This window comes from Stegostoma tigrinum, chromosome 20, assembly GCF_030684315.1.
Source record: "Stegostoma tigrinum isolate sSteTig4 chromosome 20, sSteTig4.hap1, whole genome shotgun sequence".
Lineage (NCBI taxonomy): Eukaryota > Metazoa > Chordata > Chondrichthyes > Orectolobiformes > Stegostomatidae > Stegostoma > Stegostoma tigrinum.
In genome coordinates, this window is record NC_081373.1 from 27,777,105 (window position 1) to 27,805,080 (window position 27,976).

The window sequence follows — 27,976 nt, forward strand, 5'->3', positions numbered from 1 at the left end:
CATTTTCAAGACTTGTGAATTTCTAATCAACTGTGATAAAGCACATTTCCATTTTGCCAATATGTAAGTGAAAGATCTCAGGCTTACATGAGAAAACTGCACATTTTACAGCAAAATCCAATCACAAATCTGGGACCCCAAAATCTTCAGCCAATCAGATTCGGTTTGGCTTGAGTATTCAAATGATAAGCACCCTAAACTATGTATCGACAATGAAGAAAACAAAATTCTTACGCCCTCAATTGTTCATGTGATATTAGAAATCATAACCATATTAAGGAGTTTGCATTTTAGAAAGTTGTTCTTTAATTGAGTACTTAAGAAATATTGTGGATCAAAATTAATTTATTCTTGGAAAAAAGAAACTGACTATTGTTTTCTTAACTGAGTTGTTTAAGTTATGTGCTTTACTTGGGAAAGGGGTTTCTTATCCAGATTGCCCATTTTATTTCCCAAATTTCTTGCTGCAATTTATTTCAATTGTGTACAACGAATGTGGTCTTAACCCAGTCCTAAAATCTGATGCCATGCACGTTTGATATTAGTGCATCATAATCTTTTTCAGCATACCATTTGTTATTACTTTGGATTTAATATGATCATGGATTTAATTGAAAAGCTGAGCCTGTACTTGTAGTGTAATATACCAAGAGTATTTTTTAAGGAAGTGGGCAGCTTGCTTTTGAGACAATCAGTTTGAATAATTGAATGTGAGAAGTGTCCTGTTGGCTCTTTTTCAGTAATAAAAGTTCCACTGTTGTGAAATGCTGACAATCTCCGATTTCCAGTTATGAAATTAGCGAACAAATGTATTGCTCTCCTGAAGTAATAGCAATACGTGAAGAGATTGAGACCACGGCTGACGGCCAGATTTTTAATTCGTGTGTTGGAATCCCAACGTTGCAATGACATCTGGGTCCTAAAAATCGACTGATATAAAAACAGGTGCATGCTCTGTTGTGGCATGCAAAGCATAATTGGCCACGAGCCACATTGTCCTTTCAATTTGCTGTGGCCTTTATGCGAAGGAGTTACCTGGCAGCAAGCTAGAAATGAGGCTGATTTGAAGGGTGAGCAGGAGCCATTGCTGAGGCAGCCATTTGTTCATACATAAACCGAAAGCATGAACAGAGATTAATGTGCAGGGAGGATCTCCATGCTACATTGGGCAGTGGGTCCATAAACTTGCCCAAAGAGAAAATACCACAAAGTTTCAGGTTTGGATTTAGTCAGTTTTGGCATTAGCTAAAGCTTCCATATAAAAAACCATTAATGTAGAATTCGTATTATTTAAATATGATCATACTTTGTATAAAAGTGACTGAACCTTTGTATTTCAGGCTGGTCTTCTAATTTCATAAAATGATGTGCATGCAGAGAATCTTCTCACTGATGACCACCAATTTTTACAACAATGGTTTAGAGCTGCACTTTATAAAAAGAAAGATTCCTTTCCCCATAGAGTCATGTGTTTGCATTTTGCTTCATAGTATGTTAACAGAAAAGTTGTATCTTTATTTCTTGTGAATCTGGGCTCATCATTTCTCAAGATTTCACAATTTTCTCTTTTCTACAAGATTTCTCTGTTTGGCAAAGAAAATGAATACATGGGCAATCAGGGTGGAGGAATGTATAAAAGGCTGCGATAACATGGTTGTGGGTTCCTTTTTATTGTTCCCTCATGTTTAAGTAACTCTTTAAAATGGTAAGATACAAACTAAATGATTTTGAATAGTTATGAGATTGCTGTGAAATTTGATTAACAGTAGGTCAACAGGAGAGCTGCTTCTATTTTGACATCAAATGAGAAAAGATCATTGATGCCTAGGGATGTACATTGCACAAGAACCATCTGGTTGCAGTGGTTGGGATTAGAGAATCTCTGATTTTTGTTTTGGCTGGCTTTCACCCTACCCCTAAATGATGCAGTGTCCATAAATAAAATTGAACTTTTATTCTCACAGTTAACTAAATTGTAACAAGCCTCAAAAGTCAGAACCACATTAATGAATTTACATTTTTGGAGAGTGAAGATGTTTGGATCTCCAGTGTCGTAGAGTACCTTTGTCTGTGGGAGAAGGGAAATTGAAAGTGGATGCTATCCCAGGTTCAAGTGCAAACTTTTCCGAGTATGAATCAGAACTTCCTCCCTGCACATGTGTAAGAATTATCTCTGGCCTGACTCTCATCTGAGGCTGTCATGGATTCGGAGGTAACATTTTAAATTCAGAAAACTGCATCAGAATGTCTTCTTCTTTTGAGGGCTGGTGTTTTGAAGTCTGTGGAACCATGATAGTGGATGAAGTTAAGATTCTGATCAAACACAATCTAATGCAACGTTGTCCAACAGCATTTTGATGCTCATGAAAGATACGGTGAGCAGATCATTACGTTTGTCCTATGATGTAAAAAAAGACAATATTGATAAATTAAATGCTGAAAATTTTGAACATAGATTTGAGATTTTAAGTCATGAGTAATTGAGAATGATCCCACTGTCTGCCAGAGTTGGAAGCACAGCTTCAAATGAGATATGCAATCCACGTATTCTGTGGAATGAATGAGTGATAATGGGAACTGCAGATGCTGGAGAATCCAAGATAACAAAGTGTGAGGCTGGATGAACACAGCAGGCCAAGCAGCATCTCAGGAGCACAAAAGCTGACATTTCGGGCCTAGACCCTTCATCAGAGGGCACCCTCTCTGATGAAGGGTCTAGGCCTGAAATGTCAGCTTTTGTGCTCCTGAGATGCTGCTTGGCCTGCTGTGTTCATCCAGCTCTACACTTTGTTATTCTGTTGAATGAACTTGCTTTAGATGTTCTTGGAGGGTGGTGACAATCTATTCAAGGAAGTGTTCTGACAGTGTGCTGCAGAATTTCTTTGAGTGAACTGTTTTACTTTATCAGAATCGATACTTTTGGAGACATGCAAAGGGAAGATAATTAACGAATCACTATATATTGTATTCTTACATGCTCTAACCTTTGCCTTTCGGTTGCCTGTAATTTTCATACATAGCATCCAGGCAACAAATGGATCTTTATCTCATGGCCAACCTCCTGAAATCTCTCCCGTTATTCATGCAGCACCCTATTTCTTTCAGTGGTTCCTTTCAATAGATCTGTTAAAATCAAGGTTAAATACTTCAGATGTTGCAGGTCTGCCAAAGTTGGGCACAATTACATTTTTCAGCCCACATTGGCAGTCTTGAGGTGCTGTCTGTCACTCATGCACCTAAATGTTTTTTTCAATAACTGCCAAATACCAATTAAACAAATCCTAGTGTTTTAGTTGGCATCCCCTCTGCCACTGGGATCCCCAAGATTAAAGTACAAGCTGCTGTCCTTTTGAAGGTTGTTCTGTTCTCGTAGAGAGGCTTGCAGGTTTATATATATTGTCATTTTGAGGCAGTAAGTGAGAAGGAGAACAAACAGTGGGCTAGTTTTCTTGCATGTAACACAGTGTGGTGTTGGAGTAACACAGCAGGCCAGGCAGCATCAAAGGAGCAGGAAAGCTGATGTTTCGGGTCGGGACCCCTCGATGAGTTTTCTTGTCTCATTGAGGTAGTGTTCCTTCAACTGCTAGGTCACTGGAAAGTAACAATTGAACGATATTCTGATAAGGACAAAAAGTGCTGGAGAAACTCTAGCAGCTCTTGTACTAAGAAATAGAAATAATGTTTCTAGTTCAGTGACTCTTCGTCAGAAGAGGATCCTGGAGACTAAATGTTAACTCTGTTTTTCTCACTCTGCAACTGCTGCCAGACATGCTGAGTTTCTCCAGCATTTTCTGATTTTGTTTCAGATTTCCAGCATCCGCAGATCTTCGTTATAATCTGTTAAGAATAGCCACATCTAACTTCTGTCGAACAGTCATTAATTCTGTCAAGCTTGGAACAGAAGACAAATTGTCGTATGGCGGATTATAACCACACCTGTACTGTGACATTAAAACTACTCGTTATTGTATGGCTCTGAAATGAACAGAGCAATTTCACACACGCTTGTGGCTGATCCATCATATATGGAGAGTGGTGGCCATGTTAGGCAGTATGGATCTAATTGATTGCCAGACAAACTTGAGGGCCTGAATGGCCACGTCCTCTTCTGATCATAACCAATATTTTACAGGTGAAACCCTGGGCTATCAAAATGCCTTTATGAAAAGTTGTGTGTACTGTGGACCAGTCTGTGGGATACAATTGACACAGCTTTTTGATTGTGTCACTGGAATGCATCAATATTGCTATCACCTTCTATTATCACTTTAAGGCTGCCTCAGATTTAATTTATTACCTACAGCTGAAATGCAAAGTTTATTTTCTCCATCACAATTTCCTACTGATCTGATCAATTAAAAAATAACCTGCTGAAAAGAGGAGCTTTGAGAGAGAGAAGTGTTAATTTATCTTATCCATTCTTATCCTGGAAAGATAGCCGTGAAGACACACAATAACAAAGGTTTAGTACAATAGCGTGAAGGGGATGTGCTGGTGCACGCTGCTGGAGGGTCTCTTTGAAAGTGTGTGTTTCTGCTAACAGAACACCTCCATGCTAGTGGTAGGCTCCAGGCAGCGGTGCTGTGAAAGCAGGAATGGGGTTTCGCATCTGATTGAAATTCACTGAAAATCACTGCATAGGATCTGGTCAATCACATAACTGATGCCGTGAGACATAACACTGAAGTCCTTCTGCACCAGCCTATGCACTGCTCGCAGTGGGTTCACGCTGTGAATGGAGAACAATTAATGGAATTGAGTCGAAAGACAGCTACTTTATGCCATACAAGGAGCTTGTGAAAGAATGTCAGTTGCTGGAAGCATAAAGGATGCCCTGCGTGCAGTGACTTGCATTCACTCAACTGAACAGGAATTTTTCAGTTTTTTGCGTGTTTTGAACTAAATCACAGCATATCTTGCAGATAGAATTAGGGACAAAATGGCTTTTAGCCCGTGGCACATTCTCTCTCCAGTACAATGGGCTCGATGGACATGGTCTGCTGTATGTGGTGGAGGAGACTACAGTCTCCAGTTCAGGCAGAAAATAACTGGAGTGAGGCAAGTCCTTTTGGTGTTAGACAGGGAAAGAGGATGGGAACTAATGGGGCTAGAATCTTTGTAGAATTGAATGGCCTTCTCACGGAATGTGTTTGTTTTGTTTCAGGAGCTCAGACTCAGAGGGAGCGTTCGAGACACCTGAAGAGACAACACCTGTCAAAGTGCCTCCGCAGAGCTCTCCCACTGCTGCTGAGAAGGAAAGCCAAGAACAGCTGCCTTCAGTACCGTCAGGTAAAGGGAGACAGATATGATTAATAAGAGCTGGCTGAAGGTCAAACTGGTAAAGATACCAAAGTGTAGAACAGTCCATGTGAAAGATGAGAATTTTAAATGGTGAGGCATTTTTGTTTGTGTGACTTTCTTTGTTATTCATCTACCACATCATTCCAAATCGAGGAAGAATTTCAAGATAGATTGAACAAATTGAAAACATAGAATGACTTCTAGTCTTTAAAGAAGTTTAACAGAAATAAACAATACCTCAACTTTGTTTTTATTATTACCAAGCTTCCTCTTAAAATGTCAAAAATATTCCATGTTAATTAATGTTTGTTACTAATAGAAATCTAAGGGACAGTACATAATGGGGGTCTCAGTCACTGAAGAGAGCCAACGAGAGTTCCACTCAGTCTCTTTTAGGGGCAGCACCAAATTAATTGCCACTCAGACAATGGTGGGTCTTCACTGGGATCAAAGGTCCTGGATCAGAAGTCCTCACCTGAGACTGGTAGCTCTACTAATGGTGGCACCATGGTGGAATGCATGACTATTGCCAGTGCTACATTCATGGAGTCATTGATGGACCCAGGCCACAGGTAAGTGATGCCAAAAAGGGGTTCATGCAGTGCAAGTCATGGAAAGAAGAGTTGGCAACAAGGGTGGCTGGGGGGTGTTGGGGAAGGCAGCTTTCAGAGAGGCCCAGCTCCACTTTTTTCTGGTGCCTGGATCCTCGATTAGGAACTGAGGGCTTTTAAATAAGGGATCACCTGACTGACAACCCCATACGGATATTTGTTATGCTTCCTGTTTACTGCTTGGTTGGTAATTGGTTGTAAAATGTGACCCCGAAGTAGGTACTCATTGCCCATTACAAGGGTCTCAATTGGTAGTGGAGTTGGCCTTTCACCTACAGATCTGATCCAGGTCCCATACCCACCATACTCTCTGCCACCAAATATGCCATGTTGAAAAACATTAAATTCCACTTGATTCATCTGAAAAATTTGGTGGCAGTGTCTTTCAGTTCTCAAATTCTTTCTTTACCATCTTCTTTACTTTTGAATAAAGACATCCAGGCAAGATGAATATGCAACACCTATTTGGATTCTAATAGTGTTAAACTGCTGGAATAAGAAAGACAGCTGGTGTTGAACCATTGATTTCAAGTGGCTAAGGTTTACCAGTATTATTTTCTCTCATAATCACAAATAACATTGGAGATAGAGTGCAGAGTTGTAATCATGGCACGTGGACCCTGGGATGACAGCGGTCCAGATTGAATTAAGTCAGTTTGGAATGCCGTGTCACTGAAATCTATTCGACTCCTGATAATATAGAGTCTGGACTTGATAAAACATGATAAGCCTCCCTTCTTCCCTGTTGTAGAACCTGTACGCAATACTTCCACAGAATTCAATGATAGATTTGCACCTCAGCTGAGATTTTGCAAGGCTTTGCATTTTGAAAATTACCGTGTGTATAATTGGTTGTGTGGAGGCAGAGTGATGCCATAACATCACTGATTAATATTTGAGCAGGTCACTGTCAGTGATTAATGTTTTAATTAGTGTTTGGCCCTTAAAGATCACCTGAATGCAACCATTTTTTTGGATCTCTTTGGCTTCCCATAGTGCAAAGCAAGTCTTTTAGAATCCTCATTCACAAGTTAAAATTTATCTGAGGTTGTACTTTTCCTAATATGTAACATTTAACTTCAAAAATGAGGCAAGGGTTTATTAAAAACTTTTAACAGTTAGTATTCTTGGCATATATATAGTGTGTATATATACGTGTGTGTGTATACACACACACTCACACAGACTCACATGTATATATTAGCATTGCCTTCTTAATGCTATGGAACCATTCCCAGTTCCCAACTTGTGCCAAATATATAACTCTTTTTACAAGGAGAACAAATGTTCATGCGACAAAATAAAGTGTCACTTCATGTTTAAATGAATTTTCTGGCATTGAACTAATTTCTAGTCAGCATGGATTTATGGATCATATCAGATAATCTTGGTGAACAAATCTTTAAAAATAGAATCAAGTCAGGCAGATTTTTTTCAACCCACTTCTTCCTGTTCATCTTTCATTCTTGGAGATGCTTTGGTGGAGTATTTGCTTCCTAAAAAAAATGAACAGGATGTTTTCCTTGAAACATATAATGTCCACTTTTTGATTAATGTCTTAAAGTAACTCCGGATTTACTTACTTATTTCAAAAGCTAGCTCTTTAAAGAAGTGGGGAGATGTGTGCAAAATATATGTGCTCCACCCATTAGTCATTAATCAAACTTCAAAATGTAATTCACCATCGATGAAAAACTATAGGAAATCCTAGGGTTGCAAAAATAACAAACTTCTTATTCTATGTGATGAATCAAACTTTCTTAAGTCAAAAGATATATTCAAGGCAATGCAGTGGAATTTTGTCTAAGCTAGAAGCTCTGGCTCTTAGTGCCAATCCAAAACTTAGCCAAAAAGGTTTGGTCATAATGTGTCTAAACACTTTGTTTATCATCGGCAACCCTCCCTACACACAGCAGTGGTGCACAGGTAAGAGTGGGAGAAATTCCTGGTCAGACATGTGGTGGAAAGAAATTTGACATCTCCGCCATCACTGTTCATAGCTCCATGAAATGTAAGAGTGCATGTTTCCGTGACAACTCGAAATGGGACCAGTTTAGATGCCTAGCATGCGGTTCAGAATGACACACACACCACTGATTTTGGTTATGCTGAGAAAGACTTGGGAGATGATTAATTATTCTGCCTCTAAGAGTGGAAAACATACGCCACTAACAAAAACTGCACCAGCTCCAGATTATCAGACAATGAAACAAGGATAATGGGAACTGCAGATGCTGGAGAATCCAAGATAATAAAATGTGAGGCTGGATGAACACAGCAGGCCCAGCGGCATCTCAGGAGCACAAAAACTGACGTTTCGGGCCTAGACCCCTTGAATCAAGGAGTTGCCTTTGGGCACCGCACACATGAATAAATGAATTAATTAAGTCAAAGTATCCATCTTCAGCTGCACATTTAGCAATGACCTAGAATACTTGTGATTTTTATGAATACAATATTTGTGGGCCACACAGGTGGCTTAGTAGTTAGCACTGCTGCCTCGTGGCACCGGGGACTTGGGTTCGATTCCACCCTCGGGTGACTGCCTGTGTGGCATTTGCACATTCTCCCTGCGTCTGGGTAGGTTCCTATCGATAGTCCCAGTTTCTTCCCACAGTCGAAAGACGTGCAAGTTAGGTAGATTGGTCATGCTAAATTACCCAAAATGTTGAGGGATGTGTGGCTTAGGTGTGATGGCCATGGGAAATGCTGGGTCATTGCGATAGGCTAGGAGAATGGATCTGGGTGGGATATTTTTGGAGGGTCGGTGTGGACTCTTTGGGCTGAATGGCCTGTTTTTGCACTGTAGAAATTCTGGAATATTTCCTTTTTGCACAAAAGGCTGAAAAGGCAAAACATCAGTGAAACAAATGACTCATTTGATCTCAGAAACATTTGCTTAAACTCAAAGTTTAAGATAGTCAAAATTTAAAATTCTGGTAGATATGCTGAAAAATACACTGAATTTAAATCAGACAAGCATACATTTTCCTGCAAATCAACAAAATGTTTCCATTTGGAATATAATTACTTAACACACAATGTGGCTGGAGATCATTCTAACAATACAATAATCAGTTCTACATGTGCTTTGAGAATGCAAAATTTTATTCACATACTGGGTGTACATCTCTTAACATTTAAGGTTTGAGTTCCCAACACCATCAATCATCCTTCCATGGATAAGTGTAACGTTTGAACTTGTGTGGTATTCATGTAAGATTGATGGAAAGCTCGCACCTGCATTCCAATTTGACAGCCTGAACAAAGCAAAAAAAAGTGTTCTTTCCAGAAAAATAAATTTCAGAATTCTGAATGTTTCCAGTCAGGATAATGAGAGGCAATTCTGACAAGGAGAAACTTCTGACCTTCCTGCCAGCAATTAATTACCCTACTTTCTAATGAAGGTGTTTGAGTTCATTCAGGGAATATTAGAATCTTGTTTCTTTCTGACTGAATGATGTTAATCTGATGAATATTACTGCATATTTAATGGGAATTTGATCTGATTACGTTTGCTACTAAACATCACTTTTAACATTCAAAATTGGATAATAACCTGCAAATGAAAATTGTATCAAATAGTAGAAATATCGCATTTCAGGCTATCAACTAAATCAGATCCTGGGCAGAGTCAAACGGAGCATTAAAAAAATGCAAAGAAAGAAAAAGTTGGGATTTCTGTGTTCCTGTTGCTCTCCCTGGGACAAAGTAAAACACTTTGGAGCCATCAAATTACCTCTGAAATGTAACTCCTGGGAGGCAAAGAAGACAATCCATTTGGATGCATTGAGGGTCCACAAAAGCAATGATAGTATTAGTTGAGGGTTAAACGTTGGATAGGGCCCTGAAAAGAGATTGTACGCTTTTATTTTCGATTAGTCTATTGGATCTTTTGATAGGTGTACATCTGAAATTTTAATGCTTCCTCAATGCTACCTGGTGGCCTAGATCACATGCTCCAGTTGTGCAATGTAGTTTAAACTGATGCTGATTACAACCTGAAAATGAAATGCTGATTACATTTTGGAATGAAACCCTTCATTCATACTCTTAGGATATAAGGCAACTGATATAAGTTTCTTATTGAATTATTAGCCTTTCTGTTTTAGACTCTGACCCGCTGTATGTTTTTACCTTCAGTTTGGAGTTCCTGACTGCATAATTTTTCTCATTGCATTTTTAAAAGTACCTGTTTTTGCAAAATTTCTCACGCAGCATCTGCATCAATCCATTTTCTCTACCATTGTAATTTTATCTGCAGATTGTTTCGATGCTGCTCTTTGCTCATAGGGATTGAAGTTGAGCAAGATGTGAAGGGATCACTCTGCCAAAACTGGCGGATAAAGGCACTGTTGCACAACACAAAACTGAATGAATCATTTACTCTGGCTTTCAATGCATCTTTAATTTATTCAGAAAAGGCAGCCAGGAAGAGAAGCACATAGGCAGTCCTTGCACATTAGCAAAGCCTAAAAGCATGTTTTAGAACTTCGCTATAAAAATAGTGTTTTGTGAGAGAATAATATCATGGAACATTGAGAATGTTATTATCAATATATACAGCATAAATCTCATCACACCATGTACTAAATGAGTTGGACCTGTGCTTCACCTACTCTGGCACTGCGGTTCCAAAACACACGTTATGTCTCAAATTGTTCATTTATTTTAAAACAGTATTTCTCATGAGAGAATGTGAAGATTACCTATCTCGTAATTTACAAAATAGGCAGGGGAAAAAGCAGCTTTGCACAGATAATTGTAATGGCTGTTACTTAATTTAGAACACTTGAGAATGCTGAGCAGGGCATTTTTGACGAGGAAAGAAAAATTGGGCGCTACTAATTAGTTTGCTTAGGGCAGTTATCACTATTATCTAGGTTAACAGCTGGTGTAGCTGACAGTTTGATAAGAGATGTGGAAATTTATTTTCAAAACTCTCCTGTCCAGTTGACTTGAACTAGGTTCTTGGAAATGATCATTTCAACCATGCAAACAAGCTACAAATTGAATGTTTTAAGGTAATAGCTGGGGTCGTGAGCATTGAATCCGTTACCTAAATATAGACAAAAAAAGCCTGACAAAATGTTAATTAATTAGCGATCAACTGAATTTAACATTGAAAACTAACCAGACATCTGTCAGGAGCCTGTCTCTTGAAAGCTATAATTACAACAAGGGTAGGCATTTGTTAATTCGATATTATGTTGAGAATATTGAAATAATAATAAAATGTTTTATTGTTGATATGATTTTCTCCATTAGATTGTAAATTAACATTTTGTTAACTGTGATAACACAGTCTGACTTATTCTCTTAAATGTGGAGAAAAAGCTGTTATAGAATTTGTGATTAGAATAGTATAAATCTACAATTGAAGCAAATCTTGTTGGAAGCGAACCATTTCTGAAGGACATCTGGTGCTCAAGATGGTGTATCAAGATCTACTCATTCTTTTGTAACAGGGCGTATAAAAAATGCTGTATGGAATTTTTTTTAAAGGTTGTGCAGGCTATTGGGACAACCAGTCTGTGTAAAACTTTATCACCTGAACTACCAATTTTAAAATTAGTTTGTCCTGTAAATTAAACCAATATTGTGCATTCCATTTTTGAGAGATTCTTCATTGGATGTGGCCTGCAATTTTATACTTAGTGCAGAGAATGCATGAAAAGTTCAATGTGACTAATGGCCACTTTACCAATTAAAGTGTGATCTGGGTACTTTCGACAGTCTTGTGAGATGATGTAAAATACATAATTATATTATTTTATTGTTTGGCTCCAAACAGTGAGGGTGATACCAATTGACTGCATGAACAGGTGAAAAGAAAATACATCTGAGATGATTTGTGTTGCGTGAACAGATAAGGAGAGTCAATGTAGACTTGAGTATAGTTCTAAAGAGTGTGCAAGTCAGAGGGATTCATATGCATTGAACTTGGAAGGGGCAGTGTCCATTGATTAGCGGGGTGGTTAGTAAAGCATATGGAATCTTGGACTTCAGAAATAGACGTATTGGGTACAAATGCATATCAGCTATGCTGAAACCTTGCAAAGTTTTTGGTTTGGCTACAACAAGTGTATTTTCTCCAGTTCTGATCATTATGCTTCAGGGAAGATATGAATGTTCATTAAGTACAGAAGAGTTACTAAGTTAGTAATCAGAATAGTTACAGGGATGAGTAATTACAGTTTCAACATTATGCTGGAGAAGATGGGGTTGTTCTTCTTTGAGTGAAGGAGATTGTGGAGCAATTTGAAAGAGGTGTACAACAATGCAAAAAGGTTTATAAGCGGTGGGCAAATAAAAGTTGTCCTCATTAGCTAGATGTGCAGTATTAGTGTCTAATAGAATGTTATCAGAAAAGGGGGAGGAGAGAGGGTTCTGAAATAAATAGGGAGGCAGGGGGAGGTGGATCAAAGATGGATAAAGGAGAAGATAGGTGGTTCTCCCACTGCAACTCTCTTGTCCATCCCATCTCTTTAACTTGTCTGTCTCCTCTCCACCTATCTTCTCCTCTATCCATCTTCGATCCGCCTCTCCCTCTCTCCCTATATATTTCAGAACCCTCTTCCCCCTCCCCCTTTCCTGATGAACGGTCTTGGCCCGAAACTTCAGCTTTCCTGTTCCTAAGATGCAGCTTGGCCTTTTTTATCCACACTATTTTATCTTGGATTCTCCAGCATTTGCAGTTCTCAATGTTGGAGGCATCTCGCTGTTAGGTTATGTGTCTCAATATAGTCAGGGGAATGGGTAATGGTCAGTTCTGTTAGACCAACACCAACAGCCAGAGGAATTGTATATTGTCAGTCAAGGAGTTGCAAAGACAGTAGACAGGAGTCTGGTCAGTCATTTTTAAATGTTGCTCATGTAGTCCATCAGAGGCTTGGGGCAACTACAATCATAGAGATCCATTCATCAATCTTAAAAAGAAAAGTGGCAGTGGATGGTGATTCTATAATCAGAGGTACAGATAGTATCCTTTGTCAACAGGATCAAGATTTCTGCATGGTGTGTGGCCTGCCTTTCATCAAGCTATGGGACACCTGGAACCTACTTGCAAGGATATTGGAGTGAGAGGGGAAGGACTCAGTTGTTGTGATCCAAATTGGTGCCAACACATAGGCAAGATATTCCCATTTGGGGACTATCATAGCCTTTCAAGGCCAAGTCATACAATGTATTTATGACAGAGACAGATAGGTCCTCGATTGACAAGGGGGCCAAGTGATATTGGGAGAAGGCAAGAGAAACGTATCAGCCATGATCAAATAGCAGAGCGATCGTGAGAGGTTGAATAGCCTAATTTTGTTCTTGTATCTTATGGTCTTCCAGGATGACGGTGAATTTTTCATGTAACAGAGGTAACTTGTCAATTAAGGGACATTATTGCTTGCTAACCCACTTGCTTGGAATGTCTGCAAAGATCTCACTCTGTGTGATTCTGAGGTGATACTCAAAGTATATTCTCACAGCTGGTTTCTTTGCCTATGCAGACTTGTCTGGAGAATTTAATTCCTGGGAGCTGACTTTAACAAGAAAATGGGGAGCTTGAGAATATGCGTGTGAATTACCTGCGGAGGAGTTTTTCACAAATTGTGCAAACCTTAGATATGGGTTCAGCCACAATATAGATTAAGTCGAGCATGTTTTCAGAAACTGCAGATAACCAATATACAGTTGAAAAAAAGACAAGGGAGGTTGGCACTTGACATCTGTCTGTGTCTGTTTTCTGCATCCTCTATGGCAGAATTATGGCCCAGGTCATTGTGGAAATATTAATTTTGAGAGATTGCATCTTTATCTACTTGTGCAGTACCTGCAAATGAGAACATTTTTCTTTAATTTGTATTCAAAGTGTAGCCACTGCAGTCATATTTTTCATATAATTGAACAAGGCAGCCTTTTGATATTTTACAGTTACTCCAATTCAACTGTGTCAAAGGGAAATAATTCAACACTGGTTGCTTCACGGCTTCATTGAATTCAAGTAGAAAGCCAGGCACATAATTAGAACTGGATCTCTGTTCATATCCAAAGTATTTTCCCTCAACATGTTTATGGAATAGCTATAATAGGTGGTCAAAGTCCGTGGAAAACACTCACCTGTGTTTTCATATCAATATTACAATAATCAAATATTCGGTGAGGAAAGTACGGTGTGAGATAGAGAGACCAACATCAGAGGCCTATATACCAGAGACCAGAATACAGGGCCTTCTTTAATTCTAGGGCATATTTACCCTCCAGATGTTGTGTATATTTAGCTTTGTTTGACATAAAGCCGTTTTTACTGGACTTGCATTTAGTGGCAGAAGCATCTTGGTTTATGAATACACGGTTTATTTTCATTTATAGATGATGCTCAGGCTGATAGTGGAGAGCTAAACTACCCCTTGAGTGGCTGAAATTTGTACTAAATGTCTGGTTTGTGCAATTAATTGCTATTCACTTCAGAGATACTTCCCAATATCTTCTTATGTGTCCCTGAGTCACTGTTCCTTCTGCTGCATTGGATAGGCTGGACTAAATAACTGAAAATGTCAAAATTCACTGACCTTATTATCCACCTCCACGTACTGATCCTCTTTTTCCAAAAATACAATCATATGGCTCAGTAACATTTATGTTCATTAGAAATTGTATTTGAGCTTCATAAGGGCATGCTCTTGATATCTCCACATAACTGAAATATATTGAGTCAAGTATTTACTGTGTTGAAAATTATCTGATTGGATTAAAATTGAAAGGATTCCTTCAAGCCGGAGCATCAGAAAACCATTTTGGGCGATTTAAATATTTCCCTTTCTCTGTTCTGTTTTATTTTCGGGTAGAATGTGTGCTTGGTGACTATAGATGATGACTCATCAGGACTGCCTCTGAGCACACAGCTGCTGTTTCCTGGGTCCTGTCCCAGATTTTATTGGCCCTTGATCTCAGATCTTCATCTGCTTGGATGTGAGCAAAATGAAGGAGATAGCTGATTTGGAGGTATTTGCAATACTTAAATGTTACGTCAAAGGTTCCAAAGGCGAAAAGTCTCTGATATTTACTCAAGCTTTGGAGAGCAAGGTGAAGAATGTCCAGGTGGGATACCCAAAAAGAAGGGCTTCCTGGACAGAAGGTGGTCTTCTAAATAAAACAGATGCTGAGATTGCTGGAGAAACGCAGCTGTCTGGCAGCATACGTGGAAAGAAGCAGAGTTAACATTTTGAACCCAGTCTGACTCTTCCTCAAAATTATTCTTCAGAAGGAGATCTTGAAACATTTTTCTACCTGACTGACAGTTGGCCTGATTGACAGAAGACATCTGGGAAGCACGGAGGAGACATAGGGCAGGGAACCGGGAACGTTGGAGGGGTGTTGGAAGTAGAGGAAATCTTGGCTGGCTGAGGTTATATAGTTGAGTGTGTGGAGATCACAGTTGCAGCCTTGGGGGAGATGTAAAGACTGTAGACAACAAAGTGTATGTGCAGGTGGGAGATGGGTTGGGGATCAGGCAGATGAATGGAGTCTGTGAAAAGGTTTCTGTTGCACCAGTAGGAAACATTTCTATTATGCAACCTGTGCCAGAACCATGCTTTAGCTTATGAATGTTGCTTCACCTTAATGTCACTTCTTAATAACCTGTTCATTTTCCCAAAATATGATGCCTATCACCTGTCCTTTATATTAAGTGTAGTTTCAGAAATTGGAGAACTCATGATATGATTACAAAAGCTGTGCAGGTAGTGAGCATTTGAAATATAAAGTTACTGAATTTAGGTTTGCACCACAACTTAGTCAGAAGAAGCTGAATCATGTGGACAGAAATGACAGTTAAGGTCATTGAAAGTCTGCTCCATGGTGCGATGCTGTGCCTTTTATGTTTGTAATTGTGTGCATCTATCACCGATTTATTAATAACAAGGAAATGTGTAACTTACAATTTATGTTACTATTTCCTGTGATAAATCATTTGTAATTGAGACCTGCTTTGCATAAGTTACAGCGTTCTATATTTTTCGGTAATATGCTTCTTGCCTTCTCTATTCTATCATGGAAATAATCTGGTGCATATGATTGTTTTTAGATCAGAGGAACAGAACCTTAACTTGGATCAGAAATGTTTCTTACAGCATCGTGTCACACTGCAGTAACTGTGAATGACCTAGTTGGCAGCATTTTAATTCTGATAAAAAGAAGGACCCAAAATGATCTCTCAAGCTTCCAATTTTATGTCTTGCAATTTTATTCGGGGAAGAATGCACGTAAAAAATTAGATAAAATGCATGGCATCTGCTAAATGGAGCTTTCTCTTTGGTTGTATTTTCTCTGTTTAAATGGCATGCATTTTTGCACCTTATTATTGACCTAGATGGATTCGTAGTGACAGGTTATTTTACATAGTTCGGGCAGATATTTTGCATTACTCCCATCTACTTCGGGGAATTCACCACCTTGATGCTGGGACTGGTTGGGGTTGAGGACAGTTGGAGGACGGGTGGTGAAAAATGGCTATTGTAGCCTGCTCAGTGGGCCCAGCATGTGGAACTGCAAAGTCCTCAAGACCTAGATGGAAGGATTGAAACAATACCCATAATGGGCTCCCTGAGGGAAAAGTGGAAAATTTATCGTTTTCTCAAATGCCCTTTAATAATTTTGGATGACAGGGACAGTGTCTGCTGTCCTGACGCTTTGGTAATGGAATAAAATTTCACATATAAATATCGTTGGCCATTTCTGTTCACTTTGAATAGGTCCCATCTCCCCTATGTTAAAATGTATTCTATGTTCCTCTTATGGTAGGAATGTCTGAAAGCAACCGAAATTAGTAGGTAGCCAAGTGTTAATGCCTTTGCTTGTCCATTAAGATGAATAAAGAGACACAACCAAAGCAGAAAATATTGCTCCATACATTTCAGTGCTTCAGTGGAAGGATTAGGTTCTAATGATCAGCAAGTAAATGAGTTTGCACAAATATTTGTGCAATAAAATGAAAGGTTTATGCAATAATTTGAATTCTGCCAATGAGTTGCATCTTCCATTTATTATTCATGAAGTCAGTATTAACAACATTCTCTCTTCTTCAATTTCACCGATTACACCTTGGATATAACACTATCTTTACATCTGCATTAGTTCCATTTCAAAATTTTGATCCAAACTTTCCAATTGTAACTCCCATGATAGCCCATTTCAATGTGTTAGTTATAGTTTGTGTGCAGATCTCAAACTTGGGTCTTGAAACAGTTTTTATTTTCAGCTTTATGTGATGGGGTTAGTGCTGTCCATTCATGATTTGATGTGACATAATTGACCTGAACTGCTTCCTGAGTAATACCAGTTACCTATATAGAAACCAGGGAGAGAGAGAAGCTGATAATGAGGGCTACGAGTAGGTGAAAATGGGTTGGCTGTATTGAAAGCAGCCAATGACATGAAAGGGCTGCAGTTTGGGGTGAGTAAAGACAATGGAAGATGATGTTCAGGCCCTAAAGTTATTGAATTTGATATTGAGAACTGAAGGCTTCAGGGTCCTCAATCAGAAACCGAAATGCCTATGTTCTATACACACACTCACGTGCATGCGCATACACTCTCACACTCACTCTCACACAAACACATGCACACACTCTCTCAAGTTCACATGCACACCCACTTGTGCGCGCACACACATTCAGACACTCTCTCAAGCACGCGCACACTCTCTCTCTCTCTATATCTTACACACGCACAAATCTATGGGGTGAAGTTGCCTTTCCAGACTTGTAATTGCAGATAGGTTCTATTTTGTTCCAAAAGCAACAATTTGTAGACTGTCAACGTGGCAGAGGTTGTAGACATGCTCGCCAAGCCAGTTTGTTTGATTGCATTAATTCAAATAATTGTCACCCTGCTAGGTAACATCATCAGTGTGCTTCTGGTGAAGTGTCAGTGTTCTGTGCTGCTTGTTATTTATATGTCTCGGTTTGCTGGGGTGATTGGTATTACTTCCAGTTCTGTTTCTCAGTGGTTTGTACACAGGGTCTAATTCAATATGTTTGTTGAAGAAATTCTGGTTGGAATGTTAAATCTTCAGGAATTCCCTGGTGTATCTCAAACTTTAATGTCAATGTGGCATTTTAAAAATTCCTCATTTGGAAATAAAACCAGTCTGACTCCAAGTTAATACACAGCCAGATTCTAAACAAGCCCTCCCATCTAAAATGCATTGTCTGACCTCAGATGCCACTTCTGGTTTACTGATAAAACCTTCCGTTATCTCAGGGCAGTGACTTGAAAGATATTCTGGGATTTGCATATTAATCGTTTCTAACTGATTAAATATTTAAAAGCCCTCTTAGGTTTGTTCAACGTACTTGCATCAGTTCTATGACCCTTTGATCTCTTGCTTATAAATTCTGTGTCTGATGCCATCTCTTTCAATGACGTCTGAAGAGGGAGTGAGACTCGGAAATCTTGTGTCTTCAACAAATAAACCTGTTGGACTAAAACCTGTCATACGATTTTTGACAATGTTCCAGCTTGTGCCGAACCTCAAAGGAACACTGCAGCAAGTCTGAGACAGAGGTCTTGGCCAGGGAACATAGTGGTATTTTGAAATTGCAGGTAATTGGTGGCCCAGGATCATTTCTGTGGGCAGAACCTAAGGTTTCGCAAAGTGGTTGCCTAGGCTGCATTTCTCCAATGTAGAGGAGACCACATTGTGAACAGTGAACACAACAGACTAAATTAAGTAAACTATTTAATCTGGAAAGTGTGTCTAGAGCCTTGGATAGTGAGGAGGGAGGAAGCAAATCACCATCTGTGATTGCATGGGATGATGCGCTGGCATTTGGGAAGTTGTAGATAATGGACAAGGTTCCAGTTGAAGGAGGATGAATTGTAAGTTGGGAAGACAGTAGATATGAACATTGGAATATAGAACCCAGTAACTACAAGTAGGGATGTTACAATTACTGGAACAAGTCAGAGGCAACATTTTTGAATTTTATTTGAATTGCTAAAGATGCTTGGATGCTGAAAAATGAATTCATAAACAAAATGAGAACCAACAACAAATCCTATTCAGCAAAGAAAACCAGGAATATGAAAAGATAACAAAGTGTGAAGCTGGATGAACACAGCAGGCCAAGCAGCATTGTAGGAGCACAAAAGCTGACATTTTGGGTCTAGACCCTTCATCAGAGAGGGTGCTCTCTGATGAAGGGTCTAGGCCCGAAACGTCAGCTTTTGTGCTCCTGAGATGCTGCTTGGCCTGCTGTGTTCATCCAGCTTCACACTTTGTTATCTTGGATTCTCCAGCATCTGCAGTTCCCATCATCTCAGGAATATGAAAAGGTTGCTTGTAAAGAATCAAATTACTTGACTTGCTATAAGTATGTAATAGAAAATAGTTTCAGACTGGTAGTTCTGCATCAAGTATCAAAATAAACAGTGGCTTTATATTTGTATGAGTGAACACACTGTTTGCAAGCAGTAAAGTATCAGCCCAGTTTTCCCACCATGCTTACTAATTTCACCACGCTGGATTAAGATTAATTTCAAAATGGACTCGTCACAATGAGAATAATGGAATACTGCAAGTTCTGGATGAGCTGCAGTTTAAAAGGTAGAAGATGGGATGTCAGTAAAGGAGGCCATTGGAATATTGGCTCTGAGGTGACAAAGACATTTAATTTTAGTGGCAGAAAGATAAGTTATGGGTGGAAACTGGTAAAGTTGCAGAGGTGGAAATAGTCTTAATGTGAGAGAATGTGAGGGTAGCCAGAGTAGAACAGAACACCAAGGTTATGAACAGAGGTTCAGCATGATACAATGATCAGGAGGGGGGAATTGGATTTAGTCGCAGGTGGAAAATTTGATAGTTTTATTCTTCCAACGTATAGCTTGAGGAAGTGCAGACTTATGGAAGGACACATTAGACCAGTAGTATGACACCACAGAGTCAGAAGAGATGATTTTTAAAGTAAATTTGTGAGAGAAATGCAGAACTGAATGTTAGTTGAGCCCATTACCGCAAATCATTACTGCAAATCACTACTGCATTGGTATTTTATATTTTTAAGGTTATTACAGCTACACAAGATAATACCACCTTGCTAGCTTCAATGTGAGAGTGGGTGGACTCATTTTCTATTTTAGAACTACAGCTTCATTATAAACTTCTATGTTTATGCCATCTTTATTTAAGGTTTTGGATTACTTAATTTTAGTGTTTAGAGTAGAAGGACAAGGACAGGCATATATTTTCAGTAATAATGTACAGTAAACACTTCTTTCTGTTATTCTTGTTTCTGTTTCAGCATTTTTTCCTGATGATAATCAGATTGTCGCTACCCCTGAAACCTCGATCCATGAAACCGACTCTTTCAGACCTCTCACTGAGTCAACTTCAATTGTCTTTGATGAAGATAAACCAATAGCCAGCAGTGGAGCTTATAAAATTGATTTTGATAGTCTTGATGTTTTGGATTCTTTCCAACCTCATTCGCCTTTGGATCCAAGCTCACCTGTGAAGTCAGAAGGTTCCAAGATTTGTGGACAGGCTTGTGCGAAGTCCAGTTCACCACCGCCACAATCTCCACCATTCACACGGAGACCTGATGGAATTAGCGATGTTGGTCGCACAGACCATGGGGATAAAGCTTTGCAGGCAGAAACCTTTAGCATAGCCTCAGATAATGCTCACAGTGTTAAGAAAAAGAAACCTAGACCGCTCTCTTTAAAAAGAAAGACCAGATCGGAGAAACCAGCAGAGACGCAAGCAGATAAACCAACAGAGACCCCAACAGCAACAGAAACACAAGCAAGGCCAACGGAACCTGACACTGATAAAGACGTCACTACGTCGCAATCATCTGGCAACAGTTTACAAAGTGCGGTAAACCAACAGGACTCTCCCATTCCTCATGAAGCTTCCTGCAGCTTTGCAGATGATCTTTCTGAGCGTAACCCATTTGCTAGTGGAGATAAACAACTAAGTTTACCAGTAGCACAGAGTGAAAGTGAGACTTTCACTGTAGCTTTAAAAGAACCTGAATCGGAGTCTGGAACAGTTTCCGATACTCCAGCTGTGGGACATGCAGTGAGGCTGGAATTTGATTACTCTGAGGATAAAGACAGTTTTGAAACTGAACAAGATAAACAGACTGTTCCTAAGAAGTTTGGCAAAAAATCCAGTGGAAAGATGCCACTTAGAAAGCCAAAGATAGGAATCAAGAAGGTTCCTAATGTTGAAAAGGTAGACAATTCTCTTGCTGCTTCAGCTCATTCAACTGCTGATCCTGATGATATTCCTATTCCAAAGACAACATATTCATTTGACCCTTCCAAATGGGATGACCCTAATTTCAACCCATTTAGCAGTAATGTACAGGTTCCAAATTCTCCCAAGTTGCCTCATGCTTCATTCAGTTTTGAAACGGACAACTGTGATAACTCTGTGGACCCATTTAAATCTTCTACAAAAATCTCAGGATCCCCTTCCCATTCACCTGCTTCATTTGAGGTGAATGATGACACCAGTACAAATGAGGGGGATGTTAATAATAAATCATCAAAGAAGAAGAGGCTACCTTTAAAAACGTGAGTAATACAGTAATTACTTGTAGCAAAAAATGTGGAGTTTGAATGGTCAATATTGTGCTTTTAAAATTTTTCAATGACATGAATTGTTTGATTGCAAGCTGTTGTATTCACAGAAGAACAGCTATCAGTATTTTAGCAAATATTAGTTTATTGGTAATGGTAATTGATGTAGTAATAAATCAGTTTGTACCTGAAAATGTAAGAAACAAGAACAGGATTGGACCATCTGACCAACCAGGCCTATCCACCAGTTCCGTATGATTTTGCTGGTCTTCAGCCTCAACTCTTCTTTCTTGCCCACTCCCCATAGTTCCTTGATTCCCTGAAAGACCAAATAGCTTTCTATCTCTGCCTCACACATAGACAGTGATCAAACATCTACAACTTCCCAAGGCAGAGAATTCCAAATATTCAAAACTTTGAGTGAGATCTCTGTGTCATTTGGGACCTTACCAATCATACCTCCTACATTCATGTCTGGATCATTTAATGTACACAACAAATAACAAAGTTCCCAGCACCCAAACTATGTGTGGTACCACGGTGAACACAGACCAGATAAGGATGGCAATTTTCTTCCCTAAAGGACATTAATGAACCAGATTTTTTTTTGACAATCACCAATGGTTTCATGGTCATGATTAGACTCCATTCCATATTTATTACTGAAATCAAATTCCATGGCAAGAATCAAACCCAGGTCCCCAGAACATTGCCTGGGCCTCTGCAATAATAGTCAAGTGATAATACCACTCGACTTTCTCATCTTGATTAGTCTTTCCCTGATTGTTCTTTATGACCCTAATGTATTGTGTGGAAAGGGAGATGAGATAAGAAATTGGGCCTTGGCTTTTGTAGATTTGAGGCTGATAAGAGGCACATAACATCTGTGCCATGCAAGTTCATGACCATATCAAATAAAATGAGACCAGCTAAGCTTTTCCTATTGATATTCAATGACATTACCATTGCTCAACTCACCATATCAACACCCTGTGGGTTACCATTCATCAGAAACCTAACTGGACCAATACTGTGGCTGTAAGAGCTGGTGAAAGACTGGGAATTTTACAGTCATTGCCTCACTTGCTGATTCCCCAAACCCTGGCCACCATAGGGCCAAGACACAGTTCAGGGGTATGATGGCATATTCTCCACTTAGCTGGATGAGAGCAACCCAAATAGCAATTAAGGATCTTGACATCATCCATGACAAAGCAACACAGTTGATCGGCACCGCATCCACAACGTTAACAAAACATTGCTTCTAACACTACTGTTCCATAACAGCAGTGCTTTGCAAGATGCACGACAACTAGTTACTTTGATATGTCCTTCCAAAGTTATTACCTCTATCACTCAGAAGGACAAGGCAGTAAATGCGCAGGTAAACCATCCACTGTAGGTTCGCTTCAAAGCCACGCACCTTCTTGACTTGAAAATACATCATTGTTCCTTCACTATTGAGTCATAGATTCATACAGCATGGAAACAGACCCTTCGGTCCAACAGACCATGCCGGCCGTGATCCCAAACTAAATTAGCCTCATCTGCCTGCGCTGAGCCCACATCCCTCCAAACATTTCTTATTCATATACCTAAATGTTTTTTAAACGTTGTAACTGTACCCGTATCCACCATTTTCTTCTAGAAGCTCATTCCACACACAAATTACTCTGTGTTTAAAAAAAAGTTTAATCAAAATGCATAACCTCATGTTTATCCAAATTACACTCCATTTGCCACTCTTCAGCCCAGTGTCCCAGTTGATCAAGGTCTCTTTGTAATCTTAATTCATCTTCTTCACTGTCCACTACACCACTAATCTTGGTGTCATCTGTAAAATTAGGTGACAATATAGGAAGCATGGTTATGCAATCATTTATATAGCTGACAAACAAAAGTGGACGCAGCACCAATCCCTGTGAAACACCGTTGGTCACAGATCTTTAATTTGGAAAAACAACTCTCTACTATCACTAGTGATAACCAGGGGGTTGCAGTGGGTGAGAGACTCACTGAGCTCTATTTGGAGGAAAGGATTTGACAAAACACATTGATGAATTTAGAGCCGCAATATCGTGTATGGATTTTAGCAAGGCTTTTGATGAAGTACTCCATGGTAGTCTCATTCAGAAAGTAAGGAGGATTGGGATTCATGGAAATTTGGCATACAGAATTGGCTTTCCAATAGAAGACACAGGGTCGTAATAGATGGAAAGTATTCAGCCTGGAGCTCGGTGACCAGTGGTGTTCCACAGGGATCTGTTCTGGGAGCTCTGCACTTTGTGATCTTTTTAATGACTTGGATGAGGAAGTGGAAGGGTGGGCTGCCAAGTTTGCTGATGACATGAAGGTTGGTGAAGTTGTGGATAGTGTGGAGGGCTGTTGTAGGTTGCAAAGCGAAGTTGACAGGATGCAGAGTGGCAGATAGAATTCAACCCAGAAAAATATGAAATGATTCATTTTGGAAGGTCAAATTTGAATACATAATACGGGGTTAATGGTAGGATTCTTGGCAGTGTTGAGGAACAGAGGGATCTTGGGGTCCACATCCACAGATTCCTCAAAGTTGCTACCCAAGTTGATAAGGTTGTTAAGGCATAAGGTGTGTTGGCTTTCAATGGCAGGGGAATTAAGTAGAAGAGCCGCGAGGATATGCTGCAGCTTTATAAAACCCTGGTTAGACCACACTTGGAATATTGTGTTCGGTTCTGATCGCCCCTTTATAGAAAGGATATGGAGGCTTTAGAGAGGGTGCAGACGAGATTTACCAGGATGCTATCTGGATTGGAGGGCAGGGCTTATGATGAAAGACGAGGGAGCTCGGGCTTTTCTCCTTGGCGTGCAGAATGATGAGAGGTGACTTGATAGAGAAGTACAAGATGATCAGAGGCATAGATAGAGTGGATAGCCAGAGACATTTTCCCAAGGTTGAAATGACTATTACAAGGGGGCATAATTTTAAGGTGATTGGAGGAAGGTATAGTGGGATGTGAGAGGTAGGTTCTTCAGAGTGGCAGGTTCATGGAATGAGCTGCTGGCTGTGGTAGTGGAGTCAGATACATTAGGGACATTTAAGTGACTCTTGGATGAGCACATCAATGATAGTAAAATGTAGGGCTTGCAGGGTAGTTTGATCTTAGAGTAGGACAATAGGTCAGAACAACATCATGGGCTGAAGGGCCTGTACTGTTCTTTGTTCTATGTTTTAACTTCCCTCAAAGTCATGGGATACACTCGATCAGGTCCTGGAAATTTATTCCCCTTTATATTTTCTAAGACCTTCACCACTTCCTCCTCTGTAATGTGAACTAGTTTCAAAACATCAATACTTATTCCCGAGAGTTCTCTTGCCTCCATTTCTTTCTCCATACTCAACACTGATGAGAAGTATTCATTTAATATCTCTCCCATCTCCTAAAGTTCAACGTAAAGATGACCTCTTCGCTCTTTAAAGGGCCTTACTCTCTCTAGTTGCTCTCTTCCTTTTAATGTACTTGTAGAATCTCTTTAGATTATCCCTAACCTTATTTTCCAAGGCTCTTATATTCTCTCTTTGTCTTCTTGATCTTCCTCTTAAGAATGCCTCTACACTCTTTATACTGTAAAGGGATTCATTTGAACCCAGTTGTTCATATGCAATGTAAGATTCTTTTTTAATCTCGATGAGAACCTCAATATCTTTAGCCATCCATTGTTCTCTAACCCTACCAAATTTACCATTTACTCTAACAGGAACATAATGACTCTGAGCTCTTGTTATCACATTTTGAAAGCCTCCCACTTAGACGTTCCTTTCTCTGCGAACAGTCTCCTACAGTCAATTTTTGAAAGTTCTTGTCTCATACTATTAAAATTTGTCTTACTCCAGTTTAAAAATTTAACTTTTATGGAAGGCTTATCCTTTTCCATTGCTTGGTCAAAATCCTGGAACTCCACCCCTGTTAACATTGAGATCAGAAGGGGCTCAACACTACATTGTCAAGGGCAGAGTACCCAAGTAATAACAATTGGCCATGCCAGTGATGCTATGCCCACATCCAGTGAATGAATGAAGCTCTCTGACAGGCAGTAATTGCCAGCATGACATTTGCTGTCAGCATTCCTAAATTAGTTGAGAAACAGGATCTATTAACTTCAGTTTCTACATGTAAATATTGTCTGTGTGTGTGGTCGGTGTCAAGCATGATATTGCAATTTTATTTTCTCTTGGTAATTATGCTCCCTTCATTTGCATATTCCATCTTCCCCTTTTTCTCCTCCCTGTAGGAATGATATGCGCATCGTATTTGAAGGCTGTTAGCTGCATATATACTAAGCACAAAATGTGGATGAGTAGACAGTAGACATTTCAAACTGGACTTCGCTACAATTTTGATACTGCTTGGGGCCAGGCAATGGGTTGGACTCGTGTTAAAGGAATTTTGGGAGATCTCACAAATGCTCACGTCATGGTTCCATGCTGCCTTTTATCAGCACTCCCCATTTCTGCGAGTGTCTTGATAAAACTTGCTCCTTTTCAATATAACGAGTCTGCCCTTAGTGCTTAACTAATGGAAGTGTGACCATCACACAGTCGATGGTTTCACATTCATTTTTGAAGTCTAATTCCAGTTATCCAGCTTCTGAAGGCATGTTTGTAGATTTGGAAAACACGTTTACTCTGTGATTTCAAGGATCTAGATGAAATGCCTTTACCAGTAGGTGGCCAAATTGCTTCAGATTTGATCTAATCTTGAGTAGTAACTGAAATGTGCATGTGCACTTTAGCTTTGAAACTTGGCTGTTCTTGGTATTCAGCAGCATCCGGTTTAACCATTTTTAAAGTACTGTCACGTGAGGAAGATTTACCTAAGTATCGTGCAATGGGAAATGAGTTAACTTGCCCATCTGAATCGATCATATACTTTTGCTGTCAAATTCTGCACACCTGAATGAATGTGGATGTGAATATGGATAAAAGGTGTTCCCATCATCAGTGGTCTCTAGAATAGACATACAAGAAGGTTAATGCTGTACAGCTACGTGATTCTAACATTTTGAGTTATGAATAGATCGATAGACATTATTAAAGAGTATTTCATTTTGTTTGATTCTGTTACGATTATGTTGTATTTATTTGTTATTATTCTTAAACTTGCACCATTTTGATGTATTTACTGGTTTGGTGTCTTGAACAATTCTGGTGTTGTATTTTATTCAATGATTTGATGTAATTAAAATTACACAAATACTTTTACATTTGTTGATTTGAATATCTGGGGTAATACTTCAGCCATCAAGGCTAAAACTACAGCATTCAACTGTTGTGTCTGTTGGTAATTGGCCAAAGTCCACAATAAACTGTGATCTCTGCAATCTCTCTGATTCAGAGACGGACAAGGGGGTTTAGCCTGAAGGACAACTCTCAGCAAGAAACGTTGCTGACTCTAAATCTTCTATTCCTACCGCATGTCATGGGGATGTTGGAAAGTGTAGGAAGTTGATTATAAACCTGTTTGACCATGTCATTAAAGCTCCTTTCATGCTCAATGTTTCCTGAAGTGGGACATAAACCTGGAGATTTCTCGCTCAGAGCCTGAGGTACTCCCTGGTGAGCCACAAGACAACCCCACAAATTTGATATAAATTTGAGTTGATACAGAATGGAGAGTCATTTTAGGGAAAATAGCTATCTTGCACTAAGTTATAAATCAAGTTTCTTCTTAGAAACTGTGGCCCAGTCACTAGAGTCTTAAAAGGTCATTTTTGCCTGGAATACTTTTTATTTCTGCACGAAGATCCAGAAGTGAGGCTTTCTGGAAATTGATTAAATTTCCAAGAATTATAGAAAACAAGTGAATCTGAGATGGCATCAAAAGATCATCAATATTATCACTCATGGCTTTGTGAGGAGTGGAGTAGGGTATGTAGGCTGTGTGGGATTGGTATGGAGGAGATAGCTTTTAAGCATCCCTTTGTGGATGGAATTGTTACTCTGCTGCATCCTGCTCTTTCTATTGTGTACCTGTCTGTACTTTCCCTCCCCCATTTTAATCACAAGTAATTTTGAAGCTTTTTCTGTTGCACACATGGTCCAGATCCTCCAAACTGCAAAATAGCCAGACAGCAGAGAGCACTATTATCCCTGACCAACTTTCCCTGCTCCCAGTCCTGCCAAACACTCATTCGTCTACGCCCAATGCCCTTCTTCCACACATACCGGCACTTGACATCTGATCCACACTACCCCTCACCTACTTACTTTCTATCTTCACCCAGTCGAACATTTGGGATCCTGCCCACTTGACACCCTGACCTCTTGCCTCCAGGGCACATTATTCCCTCATCTCCTTGTCACTTGTCCCCCTCACCCACATGCCTGCTTAACTATCCCTCACCCACCTGACACCTTGCCTCCTCAACAACCTGCCTCCCAACCTACATCTTCACTCACTTGGTCCACACACTTTCCTTCCTTCCTTAGAACCATGGAATTACTG

General features: G+C 39.6%; 1 protein-coding gene across 3 annotated transcripts in view; it reads left to right on the forward strand.

Annotated features, from left to right (window-relative positions):
* LOC125461914 (uncharacterized) overlaps positions 1-27,976 on the forward strand; it is a 234,408-nt gene that overhangs the window by 136,900 nt on the left and 69,532 nt on the right. For all 3 annotated transcript variants that reach the window (XM_059653064.1, XM_059653065.1, XM_059653066.1), the window contains 2 exons: positions 5,165-5,289; positions 20,207-21,488. In XM_059653064.1, the coding sequence (XP_059509047.1) occupies positions 5,165-5,289; positions 20,207-21,488 (1,407 nt within the window). The remainder of the gene's footprint in view (positions 1-5,164; positions 5,290-20,206; positions 21,489-27,976) is intronic.